This window comes from Notothenia rossii, assembly GCF_949606895.1.
Source record: "Notothenia rossii genome assembly, chromosome: 8".
NCBI classification, from domain to species: Eukaryota; Metazoa; Chordata; class Actinopteri; order Perciformes; family Nototheniidae; genus Notothenia; species Notothenia rossii.
Window position 1 is genome coordinate 8,688,876 of NC_136906.1, and position 13,131 is coordinate 8,702,006.

The 13,131-nt window shown below is 41.5% G+C and overlaps 2 protein-coding genes across 4 annotated transcripts in view; one reads left to right on the top strand and one right to left on the bottom strand.

Moving 5' to 3' along the window:
* Nucleotides 1-832: 832 nt before the first annotated feature.
* On the top strand, nt 833-3,543 carry socs1a (suppressor of cytokine signaling 1a). The gene is made up of 2 exons (XM_079645520.1): nt 833-1,061; nt 1,992-3,543. Exon 2 carries the CDS (start codon nt 2,049-2,051, stop codon nt 2,739-2,741), a length of 693 nt encoding a protein of 230 aa, XP_079501646.1. The 5' UTR covers nt 833-1,061; nt 1,992-2,048; the 3' UTR covers nt 2,742-3,543.
* Nucleotides 3,544-7,893: 4,350 nt separating this feature from the next.
* The window catches only part of clec16a (C-type lectin domain containing 16A), a 53,313-nt gene continuing 48,075 nt past the window's right edge, over nt 7,894-13,131 (bottom strand). For 2 of the 3 annotated variants that reach the window (XM_079645751.1, XM_079645753.1), the window contains one exon: nt 7,894-11,018. In XM_079645751.1, coding sequence (XP_079501877.1) covers nt 10,474-11,018 — 545 coding nt within the window. In that variant the 3' untranslated portion in view covers nt 7,894-10,473. The remainder of the gene's footprint in view (nt 11,019-13,131) is intronic. The other variant, XM_079645752.1, reaches the window with a different exon arrangement.

Below are 13,131 nucleotides of genomic sequence, written 5' to 3' on the forward strand. Positions count from 1 at the left end.
TGTAGTGAACGGACAAAAAACTGAGAGATAGATACAGATAAACCCGTGTGTCCGTGTCCGTGTCCGTGTCCGTGTCCGTGTCCGTGTGTGTGTGTGTGTGTGAGAGATAGGACAGAAGTGACACAAAAATAACTGTAAAAATGAAACACTCAAACCGTGAGTGATAAAATGTGGTGTAATGTAACAAAGTACATTTACTCAAATACTGTACTTAAGTAAAACAATTTACTTGTACTTTAAAAGTACCTAAAGTATTTAGTATTTTTACATTAAATGTTGGACTTTTACTCAGCTACATTTAGTTACTTTGCAGATTTAGGTTATTAATACAAAATATAAATTGGCTCACAGTATTATAGGTTAAGCTACCCAGTAATGTAATTCAAATAAACCCCAACTTTACCAAGTGCAACATTTAAATTATGACTACATTAATGCACCAATAATTAGTATAAGTAATTACAAATATCTGTTACCATTTGCATAACGCATACTTTTGGTACTTAAACTACATTTTTGATGCTAATACATTTGTATTTTTACTTAATTTTGAATGCAGGACTGATTCTTGTAAATGAGTATTTTTACTCTGCAGTATTGCTTCTTTTATTATAAACGCCGCCATTACTCGCATCTTTCCGTCTTTCTGTAAGCGTCCAGCTGTCATGTGGCTTTGCGGTTTTCACGAAATTCTCTTAATAATAAATTACTTGAAACGAAATTAAACATCACACGGCTCACACTTCATGGGTTTCACTTTCGTTGGCTGACAGTTTCAAGGAAACACGATCTGCCTGTGTGGCAAGAGGGGGAGGGAGCTACGGCTTTATAAAATCAAGAACTGTTTATCACCGGCACACACACGAGAGTAGTTTGTCGAGTGGAGATCACAGACAGCAGATCCATAAAGTTAGAGCTGTAAAACTGTGTTTTTTTCGCACAACTCCACGCTGCGCCACGGATTACCAGCAGGAGATAAACGGATTGCATCTCAGTGCACTTTGGGATTACAGACACACACATACCGATCACTAAACAGCTGCTGTTGTTAGCATAAAACGGTAAGTCTTTCAAATTTAAAATACATATTTCGCTGTTGGGGGTTTCTGCATGATATATATGGTGCTTTGCAACATTCATGGCTGCTTTTTTCCTTGGGCGGAGTGTAGTGGAAAAGTAGGAGATTGCACTTTTGTTTAACTGCATTGACTTTTTAGACAAAAATAGATGCTGGAGTTTTCATTTTGCAACACACTATCCAGATGTTAACAGCAGCTGTAAAACGTTGAGAGCTAATGCAGACATTAAAAAAATAAACTCTTCCGAAGGGAAATCTCATTTCCCCCCCTATATGGAGATATGAGTATAATTTAAATGTTATCCTTCTCCATGGTTCATTATTTGTTTTAGATGACATTGAAGTGAACAAAACACCTAATGTTAATCATTAATTTTTCCTGGAATCTAAAACAAATGTTTGTGAAGAAACACAACTACTTTCAATTAAAAAATGTAAAGGTTAAATAAATAAATAATTCGTCATTGACTAAAACAAGCCTGCATTTAACCTGGAATTTCAGTCAGTAAGGCTTAAGTGCTTCTGCTATAAACCCCTCAAACTGTAGGCTATGTATATCTGTCTGTGTGTGTGTGTAGTATATGTGTATACAGGCAGTGTACAGTAATCTGAGTGCGGCTGACATCAGTTTACTGTATTATGACCTCACCACATATTCCATTCATACAAAATACAGTACAGCTCCATGGAAACTTGAATGAGACATTCACTGTACACACACACACACCACACCCCACATAAACATATTTCTCCTTTTAGAGCATCCTGCCTTACATTGTCATTGCCTAATATATTCATGTTGTTCACTGCCATCGTCTTTATATATTTGTCATGAAGATCTAACTCTTTCTTAATGACTTAAATGGGAAATAAATGGATTTTTAATAATAACTTTTCTTCTCTTCTCTCTCAGGATGTCAGTGTGGTGTTCAGAGATGGGAGAGGGTCTGGGGCCACTCTCCCCTGTAGGATGGTAGCCAACAGCACAGTGGAAGGCCTTGACAAGACCAGGTTGTCTAGCTCATCCTCATCGTCATCGTCAACCTCATCCTGTTCTTCATCATCGTCCCTGTCATTACCGCTGGCTAGGAACGACCTCTCTCTCAACCCTCAGCGAACAGAGTCAGAGCTTCAGCGTCGGGACGATCCCAGCCCGAGGTCGGTGTCGGTCCCCTCGGTGTACCTCACACACTTCCCCACATTCTCTTGTAAGGAGGACTGCAAGATCATTACGGACACAGCAGCCAAGCTCGAACACAGCGCCTTCTACTGGGGCCCTCTGGGAGTGGAGGACGCCCATCGCATGCTGAGGGACGCTCCTCTGGGAAGCTTCCTCATCCGTGACAGCCGGCAGAAAGACGTCTTCTTCACGCTGTCCTACCACGGCAGCAGCGGGCCGGTCAGCGTGCGCATCGACTACAAGCAGCGGAAGTTCTCACTGGCGGGCAACGAGCGCTCCTTCCCGTCGCTCTTCGCCCTCTTGGAGCATTACATCAATTCTCCCAAAAAGAGCCTGAGCGTCCCGTACAGGAAATGGAAGCCGACGCTGCAGGAGCTGTGCAGGAAGCGCATCATGGAGCTGTGTGGGGGGGGGCAGGTGTCCGAGCTGCCACTCACACATGTTGTCCAAGGCTTCCTCATGGAATTCCCTTACAAACTGTAACCAGATTACCTCTCAAAGTTTTGATTGTATTATTATTCATTTCAAGAAGGACCTTTTTACTGATGAACAGTAATCCGGAGGAGTGTTTGGTAAAGACTGCTCATAATGCGATGGACGTTAAGACTGCGTTGTCATGGTTACACATGAAAGTATGTCCATTACCTGGGCTTAAAAACTGCAAAATGGTTCACAAGAGACATCATGAGCACAGTCAAGTAAAGGCTGTTTATAATAGGACAGACCTTGGCATTTCAACACACATTACCTCCAGAGACTCTTATTGCACACGGAGAGATCGCATTCTGTTCTCACGGAAGTATAACAAGTTGGGAAAAGCGGCATTAAGAAACAGACACAATAGAGCTATAAATGAAGAAGTGGGGTCAAATGTGAATGTTCTATTGCAAACTATAGGGTCTGTTGTCGCCTGTTTGTGGCCACCAGTCGCCCACAAATATCTAAAAGTGGATTGTGGGTGGACATTGAGAGCATCAACACAAAATACTTTTTGGAGGGTACGGTTAAAAGATTCACAGGAAGAAGAATTTACTTCTGTAGCAGACTTTAATACTCTAATGTTGTTGAATGTTTACATCACACATGAATGTTTGCCAGCACTTAGGGCTTGAATACCATTTGATATCTGAAATATTATCGAGGATGTCAGATGGTATTGGTGTCACGAGTTCTGGTGTGAAGTTGTACTGTATTGCAGACGCACATCACCTCTTATTCAAACGTATCTGCCAGACAGATAATAAATGTTTTTATTATATTTTTGAATAAAACTTATTTAAATTTACCATGCTGGAGTTTTAGTTTTGATTATGGTGTTTCTTTTCCCCTAAATCATGTCATGTGTGGGAGAGGTAGGAGTAAGAAGGGGCGGAGACACACACACCCTCACACATCCACGCTTTGTTTGCAGTGTTTTACAGACTATGGGATAGACAGACAGGCAGACAGGAAGTGTGACGTGGTACCGTACAGTATTGTCACCACAGTGAGTCATCTGAGTAGGGTAAAGTGACAGGTGGGTTGGTTTACATTGTTAGTAAATGGAGTGTTACGCTTAGAAACACACTTACCAGAAACAGGGGCAGGGGTGACACATAATGAAGTGTGTGTGTGTGTGTGTGTGTGTGTGTGTGTGTGGTGTGTGTGTGTGTGTGGTGCTCTTATCATAAAGAGGACCCAGCTCAGATTGAAATGTCCTCAGGAGGAAGTTGGACATTTTGGGGGGATAGTGGTTTGACAGAAATGTTATATCAAGGTCAGGGTTTTAGTAAACGTGTGCGTTTCACTTCAGAGTTATGGTTAAAGTTGAATATGTAGAACATATTTAAAACAGCTTCAAGTAAGCAGCACAGAAACAAAGTGTTACAAGAAAGCGGGTGGAAGCTGAAGAACTTGACAAGAAAACTATTACAAGTTGTCAAATTACTCTAAACAACCTGTACTTGAAAGTATAAGCAAAATAGATTGAAAAGATTAAAGATTTTTAACAAAGGGACTGCCATTATTTAAAAAACACTGCCTGACATATCAAAATGTCCCAATGGACCACATTGGAACAAGGCCCAGGTGAATTCTTTACTGAAGACTTGTTTTTGGAGATTAGGCAATGCTTAAAAGGGGTGTGTCCAAAACAATTAAGGCAGTGGCTAAAGAGAAACCTTACACACATTCTTACATAAAGCCATTGCATTAATACAAACGGTTGTAGAATTGCAGCAGAAATTCGTGAAACTTCTTTTCCTGTCCTAACGTACCACAAGTTGAAAAGTTCAACTGCTGTATAAATCAAGTTAACATTTAGTGTTGAATGTAGGAATATCCTGCTTGTGAAATATAACATTACCAAACAGCACATGTAGGCTAAGCACATTTCTTCCGCTGAGAATCTGAACATTCAGTGTGTTTTTCTTTGTATGGTTGTTTAAATCTTTGTGGGAATTCCTGACACTTTTCAGATACTAGCCTACTACTCAGTATCTTGCTTCGAGTTAGATGGGATCATGTTTGTAGAGAAGCCAGTTATCTTAGCTTAGCCTAGCATAAAGACTGGAGTGGAAAAGCAGCTAGTATCTCCAAAAGGTATCAACATCTGCCTACCACCACCACCACCTCAAACATAATTAATTAAACCAATATAGCTTGTTAAATCCTTAAAATAATAAGGTGTAAAGGCCAAACAAATCGGTTTGAGTTATTTCTTGACCGGGCAAAGTCACTTGGATTCGGCTGGTTTACACTTTTTTTATATATTGGACGGATTGAAAAAAAGAGATATGTTTGGTTTGATGAATGTTAGAGGTGCTGTTTGGAGTATCTGCTGCAGACAGAGCAGTGTTTCCATTACCTCAATGTGCAGTCTTTTTTCAAAGCTAAGCTAACCAGCTGCTAGCTTGAGTTTATATTTGAAACATCTTCTTGTCTAATTTAGCAAGAAAGCTAAATATATTTCACAAAATGTAACTTAAAACAGTTAATTAGTTAAATTAGCACTGAAGTATTGTATTTGTAAAAAAAAGACTTTTTTAAGCATTGTATAACAGAATGTTTGTTAGCAGTAGGCTAAATGAGATTAGCTTTAGCTCGTACTGAAATTATCTATTGGAAGCAGATTCATTATTCTAACATTTTCAGTTTCATGACATCTCTGAGAGCATGAGTCTCTTTTTCAGACAGTGTAATGTACTAGTCATTTCTAAATTTAGGTTATGGAATCATAACTTTAACAAACCTCCAACCTCTTCCTTGTAACAAGAACTCCAACGCTAAAACCAAACCTTATCTTATGGCTTTTGATCTTTGGGGGGATTTTTTCAATTGGCTTTGGGTTTCAAATAATGTTGCCACACACACAACCACATCATGCTGAGTAAGAATGAAGATAACACTCACAGCTTGATTCAAGTAAAACCTGACTAGTTTGAGGATATATTTATCTCAGCTTGAGGAATAGACTGAGCAGAGGTGGAAAAAACTCACATTAAAGTATAACATGAGTCAGTAATAAAAAACTGTGGTATGTGTAATAACTGTTTATTATCTTGTCTTTTCATTCAAGCACAACGTGTGTGTGTTATGTGTTATGTGTGTGTTACATGTGTGTGTGTGTGTGTGTGTGTGTGTGTGTGTGTGTGTGTGTGTGTGTGTGTGTGTGTGTGTGTGTGTGTGCATGAGGTGTCGAGTGAATCATACATGGCAGTTCCATTCATAGCTTCTCAGTTAGTAGAAGTTAACACACAATTTAGAGAAGTGAAACGTGAAGTGAGGTGTTCTGTGATTGCGTTCTTATCACCTGTTTTCTGAGGAATCCTGGGCTGGAGTTTTGTGTCCTATAACGATCACACACACACACACACACACACACACACACACACACACACACACACACACACACACACACACACACACACACACACACACACACACACACACACACACACACACACACACACACACACACACACACACACACACACACACACACACACACACACACACACACACACACACACACACACACACACACACACACCTCTCTATAGAAAACAATTGAAAACCGACACCTGAAGAGAAAGGTCTCTGCGAAAAGGCCTTGGACAAAGTGAGAAAGGGTGACTAGAGGAAGTTCAAAGCTTAACGTTCAATGTTAACAAACTATTAAAGGTCCCTTCATGCTTTTCTGGTTATTACCCGTCCCCTTGTGTGTTATTAAGGTTTTTATGCATGTAAATGGTCTGCAGAGTCACAAGCCCTCAAAGTACACCCTGTAGCGAGTAAAACTCTAACACAGAAAAGACCTGTCTATGCTGCACCAGAACGCCTCGTTGGACATTTCTCTTTTTCTTCCTGGGTACAGTGACGTTTCCATACCCACATGGACCAATCCGTGGAGCTTCTCACACACACACACACACACTCTCTCTCTCTCTCTCAGCGGCGAAACTGTGACGCGCTGGGGGGGGTGGTCTCGCAGCAAGCAGGAAATGAACCCAGCTCACTGTCCGCTCCTCGCAGCAGCGAGCCGCGCAAAGTCCCGCCAACACGTCACCCAGACCCCACGCAGCATTCTCATCTGTTTGTCATTACTGGTGATGTGGGGGCTGCTTTGAGACAAGATTCCACTATATCCTGTGTGTATGTTTTTGTAGTTTTTGAAAAATAGCTAAATGAGAACATCTCACCTTATATTTAACACTTTTCTCACTTTTCTCAATGTACTTCATGTTGGGTTGAGAAGACTGACACCGCTCTCATGTCTATTCATTAAATAAGTATAATGTCTATTCATTTGACAGGCAGTCACATGATAGCCTAGCTTAGCATAAAGACTGAAAACAAAGGGAAGCTGCTAGCCTTGCTTTGTCGGAGGGAACACAATGTACCTACCAGTGCCTTTATCTGTTTAAAGGGAAAACAACGTGCAAAACAGTCATCTTAAAGCTCACCAGTGTGGTAGTAGGCCATGCCTCAGACAACAAAAATGTTAATCTTTTGTCAAAAGCTAATACTCAGAAGTGCTAGCCACTGTTGTTTCAAACTCGGTGAGATGCCGACATGAACGGTAAACTCGACAAATCTTCAAATCTGTCAAAGATCAAAACATCAATTGAATGCTTTGACTGTGGTTTAGTACAGAGGAGAAAAAAAACATACACAGAGCATCTTAGTATCGTTGCAGTACCAGGAACCAGGTCACATGTTTACGCACACATAACCAGACTTCCCTGAAGAGAGGAACCGCGATAAAGCGACACGTACAGACCACAAGAGGACTGAGGGCGCTTGCTGCAGCCACAGCGACACGATGCAAAGGTAGAAAGTGTCACCCACCGTCATCACTGTCTCACAAACACGCACTCAGGTCACACAACTTTTTAAACCTTTGCAAAAGTGCAAAGTGTTATGAAAAGGTTAGATTTTGTATCTCTTCTTCAGTTTAATTCAGGTTTTACAGCTCCTGAAAACATGAAACAATCAGTGGAGGCCTTCAAAGAGTCATTGTTATAGTGTGTGTGTGTGTGTGTGTGTGTGTGTGTGTGTGTGTGTGTGTGTGTGTGTGTGTGTGTGTGTGTGTGTGTGTGTGTGTGTGTGTAACAAATATAAAAACAAAGAGCAGTGGAAAAACAAAGACAGCAGATCACTGTTGTTAAGTAGAATAATTTATTGCAGTTCTTTATTTATTCCTCTGTTTCAGTTAATTAACAATAATTACAGGTTTTTTGAAAAGCAAAATGCATTTACAGAGCATATAAACATATTACATACACACACACACACTACAATCAGAGACTTAATAATGGAAGCTTGTCATGACGTGTGTGGATAGAGGTTGCCAATGGTTACAGGCGACATGCCGCCATGTTTTTTTGAACCATCAGAAGCTGCTCTACAAATTGTGCCAAGCCTCTTCAGCACGCCAGTGATCATCACTATCATTCTTCTGCTATTTACAGTAGCAAGATGGACTTAGACGGACAAAAAATAAATATATATTGCTCTTAATGTCTCCTTTATAAACTTGTAGATGACTGTACAGAGTTACAAAATAAGAAATGTCGAGCATGAAGACTTGAGATGCAAGATAACAGCAGAAAAAGAAGAGCAAAGCAGGAAGTAGAGAATATGACATTAATAAAAAGGAATTAAAATGATATTAGAGGAGTTTTATGTTCTAGAGAATCTGTGACACTGCTTTGATTAAATCAAGTCATGAAAGAAGGATAACATACACTGATGCCATTCAAAATGAAGTAATAACACAGCTGTCATCTGTTACATTCATCTCGCCCCTCATTGGTTAACTCTTTACATTATTGCTGTAGTAAAGCTTTGTTCAGCTGACTAAGGGAGGAGGTGGACACTGACCTCAGATCAGCTTCTGAAGAAATGACTCCCCATTTACCAGGAAAGCTTTTGTTTCTTGGGTGATTTGACCAGGTTTTAAACTAAAGCTGTGTGTCAACTTTGATGAGACAAAAACTTTACACTATGACTTGGGTTTTTGCGTGAAATTAGGCAAATTGTACTTGGATTTTAGAGTTAACCGGTAGTTGAATGGGGATTTTTTTTTTTTCTTTGTTTTTGTGGGACTTTCATAGGGTAATGCAATTATAAACAGGTCTTTCCAACCAGAAAATGGAGAGCGTTTATCCACTTAAACACAGTCATGGAGAGTAAAACTGAACTCAGGTCAGTGTCTGAGGGGTCACCAGCAGATACATTCAACCCAGTGTTATAGTAGTGTTTAGAACTGAAGAAATGGATGTTATTTCAAATGGTGTCTCTTAAAGTCTAACATTCCTGATATATATTAAACTACATCCCTCTACGATACTGTCAGAATTTAATTAAGCACCTTTTTTTTAATCTATACTCCTAAATTATATCAACAATACTCTATTATTTTAGATGAGTAAAACATAATTTCACCGGTGTTGCGACAGACGCTCCATGTAGACATGAATGAACGCCTGACTCTGTGAATAATTGACTAATGCTCAGTGAATGGCTATCCATATTTTATAACTGCTGTACCACTTATTCAGCTCCATTCAGATCCTTCAAATCAATTATTCTCTCAGTCAGGGTGCTGATTGGTGAAAACCACACTCAGGATATGACCTTTACAAGTTGGATACGGGAAGAGGCTTAGTGATGTAGACATTGAAAAGAAAAGAAAATCCAATGAGGTCAAAGTTTGTTGATTACTGTTGCATATCGGAAAAACCCAAAAAACTAGTTTTACACGGCACTCGAGCAAGCCGCGATAAACTGTCAGCCCAAGAGATGGACATTAGGGACACAGAGTGTGTGCTGGCTGTGATGACATTCGAAAAGCTGCTTTCACACACATCCCGAGATGAATAAATCCACGTTTACTAGAGGGGAGGGCACTTTCAATTTCAGGTTAACATCAAATGCGGCAAGATGTCAGTAAATGGGAAATTAACAGGTAACTTTACACCTAAAACTAAAAGTAAAAAACACACACACACAACCTAGATCGCTAAATCATCGGAGCCCATACACACACACACACCACCCAATGGCAGTTGTTGGTGGCAGTAACTGCTAACGGGTGACACACAGCAGTTTGAAGGCAAGTGCAGCTGACTTGGTCTCTATTGTGTGTACAGCATGTGTGTGTGTGTTAGCATCGAAGTGACTACCGCCACAAATCATTAGAGGTGAAGGAAAGACACAAACCTAGAACGGGTCTGTAACACCTCACAGCGCAGTGTGTGTGTGTGTGTGTGTGTGTGTGTGTGTGTGTGTGTGTGGCTGAGCTGACAAACAATCGTTATGAGTAAAAAAAACGTTGCTGGTTGCGCGCCTTTACACACGCTCGCTGAAAACACAACCCGGACACACTCGAGTGCTCGGAAACCCAAGTGTGCTTTAAGCCTTCTTGGAATAGTCCTCTCGGAGTAAAAAGAGTCTTCCTTCATGTGCAAATGCTGAAATGCTTCCAAATCCTCTGATGAATATCTACAGGTCGCAACGTGAAAATATACTGCAGCAGAGCTGGGTACTTTAACTAGCACACTTCACTGTCTTCTTAGTGTGTGAGAGATATGTTTAGGTGCATGAGCATGGGGGGGTGTGTGTGTGTGTGTGTGTGTGTGTGTGTGTGTGTGTGTGTGTGTGTGTGTGTGTGTGTGTGTGTGTGTGTGTGTGTGTGTGTGTGTGTGTGTGTGTGTGTGTGTGTGTGTGTGGTTTAATCCAGTTCAGGTGAGTCTGGTGTGTCACTGTGTACGTCTGTGTCTTCTGTCACATACTCTGTGGCTTGTTGGTCTGAGTTCACCTCTCCAGGAGCATCTTCGTCTCCTTCCTCCACGTCTTTCGCCGCCTCGTCAGTGGTTTCCTCTCTTACCGTCTCCTCCTCAGGCGACCCCTCTTCTTCTTGCAGCTCCTCCTCTTTCCTGTCTCCCTCCCCCTCTTCTTCTTCTTCATCCTCCTCCTCCTCCTCCTCGTCCTCCTCTGCGATGGCGGCGTCTGGTCTCTGGAGGGAGAGTGTGGCGGGGTTGTGGCTGGTGCAGGGGTGCAGGTGGGGTGAGTCTGAGGGGGGCAGCAGAGTGAGAGACTCCACGCTGAGGGTCTCTGCGCTGTTGTCGGTGAGGAGGGAGATGGTGGGCTGCGACGCCGGGGTGAGGCTGGGGGCTAGAGCCGCTACTGGAGTAGAGGAGACGAGCGTTACATCTCCACCTTCCCCGTCTCCAACCGAGGAGCAGGGGGGGGTGTGCTCCAGAAAGGCAGCATCATCTGAAAGGAGAGCAGAGGGCCGAGTGAGGCGGGTAACCATTGTTACTCTGGGCTTGGCGTAAAATATTTTGCTTTTCTTTGATTTCATTCTAAAAAGGAGACACTTTCCCCTGAACATCTAAATGACTCTGATCCTGGGTACAGACTCCAAAATGATCTCCAAATGAAGTATCGTATCATTTCAGGAAATCCTTGGCCTATAACATCACACTTATCAAGATCAATTTTAGTGGGAAGCTTAGCACCTTTGAGGCTTGCACATGGACACACACAGGAAGCTTTATGTCGTTACTACAGGGGACTACACACAGACTGATGAGTGAAACCGCACAGCGTGTTCACCGAGTCCCTCCTTCTGTTTTCATAGTTAAAGTGTGATATTAGTAGCAGCAGTAGCAGCAGCATTAGTTGCTATTGGTTGAACAGTGGGCAGAACTAAATAAGCTTCTACCGTCTAACTACTGTGTTCGTATACTTACTTTGTTCAAGTGTAAGGGTGCATTATGAAACACAATTGTTTACATACAATAATCAAAGTCAGGTCTATTTCATGAGAATAAATCACTCTACTACTAGTTACGGTTTACTTAGGGTCTGTAACTCTAGAGGTCAATTCATTTGTAGGTTTGAAAGATGTATTGAATTAGGGCTGCACGATATTGGAAAAAACTGACATTGCGGTTTTTTCCCCCTGCGATATGAAAGAATACAGGAATTGAAGAAAAGACAGTTTTTTAATCTGCAAACCATCCTTTCTTCAACTTTAATAATATACGATTGGTATTTGTCTAACTATATTTAACCGGATGAAGGATTTTAGTCACGGACGTCTGGATCTTCAGTTATCAGAGCAACGAGCTAAGCTAGCTCGGTTAGCAGCGCCGAACTGGAGAAACACATGAAACGACTTTATTCAGTGTTTTTACCTTTAATCACGGGGTCCGTTTGCTTTGGAGATTTGATTGTGATTGGTGGTTTGCTGACAGAGCCTGCATGTCACTCACTCAAGTTCCCCTGACATGAGGGCCGCGCGAGTTTTCATTTTAAAGCAAGCAACACAATAATTGTAACATGACGTGTTTGAGTTCATTTGCCAACTTAATATCGCACATCCTAAAATATAAAAAATGTTTTAGGACAACGTCCTGCGATGTGAATATCGCGATTATCGTCACTGTTAGGGAATAATTTGCTTAGGTATTCAACCTTGAACACAGTTCATCATTTTCTCCTCTCACCGTCTCCTTTCCCACGGCATAGGTCTACGGCCTTGGGTGTTGCTGCTATCTCTCTTAAGGAGGAGCAGCTTGGGCGCATTGTTGCTGCCAGTCTATGACGGAGCACAAGCTGACATGAGATAGTTTACTGTTCAGGGACGAAGGTTCCCTGGCGCGCATTCTTTTCTATGGACGAGAGCTCTAGTTAGATTCAGGGTCCGTAATGTTTAGTCTCACTGATAAAGAATGTTGATTATTATACTCTAAACTAGTTAAAACCTCGAGCTGCAGAAAGAGTTCTTCAGAATTGGTTTGGCAACAGCTGAGACAACTCGTGACACACCACCTGTTTTGTCAACTCTCCGGCCGTAACTCCAAATAAACCCTCAGTGTTTGACATCAAAGCTCCAGCTCTCCTCGTGCCTCTCTGAGTCCTGACTCTCCATTGCTGCAGAAGTTTCACTTGCAGTCACGACATGATATATCGTGCAGCCCTATATTGAATGATATCATGCACACTGATTTACTAAGAAAACATTTGAAAACACAGGCCTTGTGGTTAAGATTCAGTTATTAAATAATGCGTTTGTGGCATTTTACAGTACAGCCTTTGAGTTATGAGTCAGTGTTTGAAACATTTACTTCTTACATACAATCTGTACCGAATTCCACAAGTGAGGAAAAAGTATTAAATCATTTTTAATTGTATGATGTAAAAAGATGAACAAAAATGGTGGAAAAGTAAAGGAACCCTTTTAATTGTATCAAGATAACCAGAGAGAGTGTTACACCTCTTTTCACCTGGTGTGCCTTTCACCTGGTGTGCCTTTCACCTGGTGTGCCTTTCACCTGCTCTGGGATCAGTTCACCTGAGCTGAGAGGTCAACGGTGAAAGC

Excerpts from the sequence above, each read along its gene's own strand:
- socs1a (XM_079645520.1), top strand. The coding sequence starts at position 2,049 with ATGGTAGCCAACAGCACAGTGGAAGGCCTTGACAAGACCAGGTTGTCT.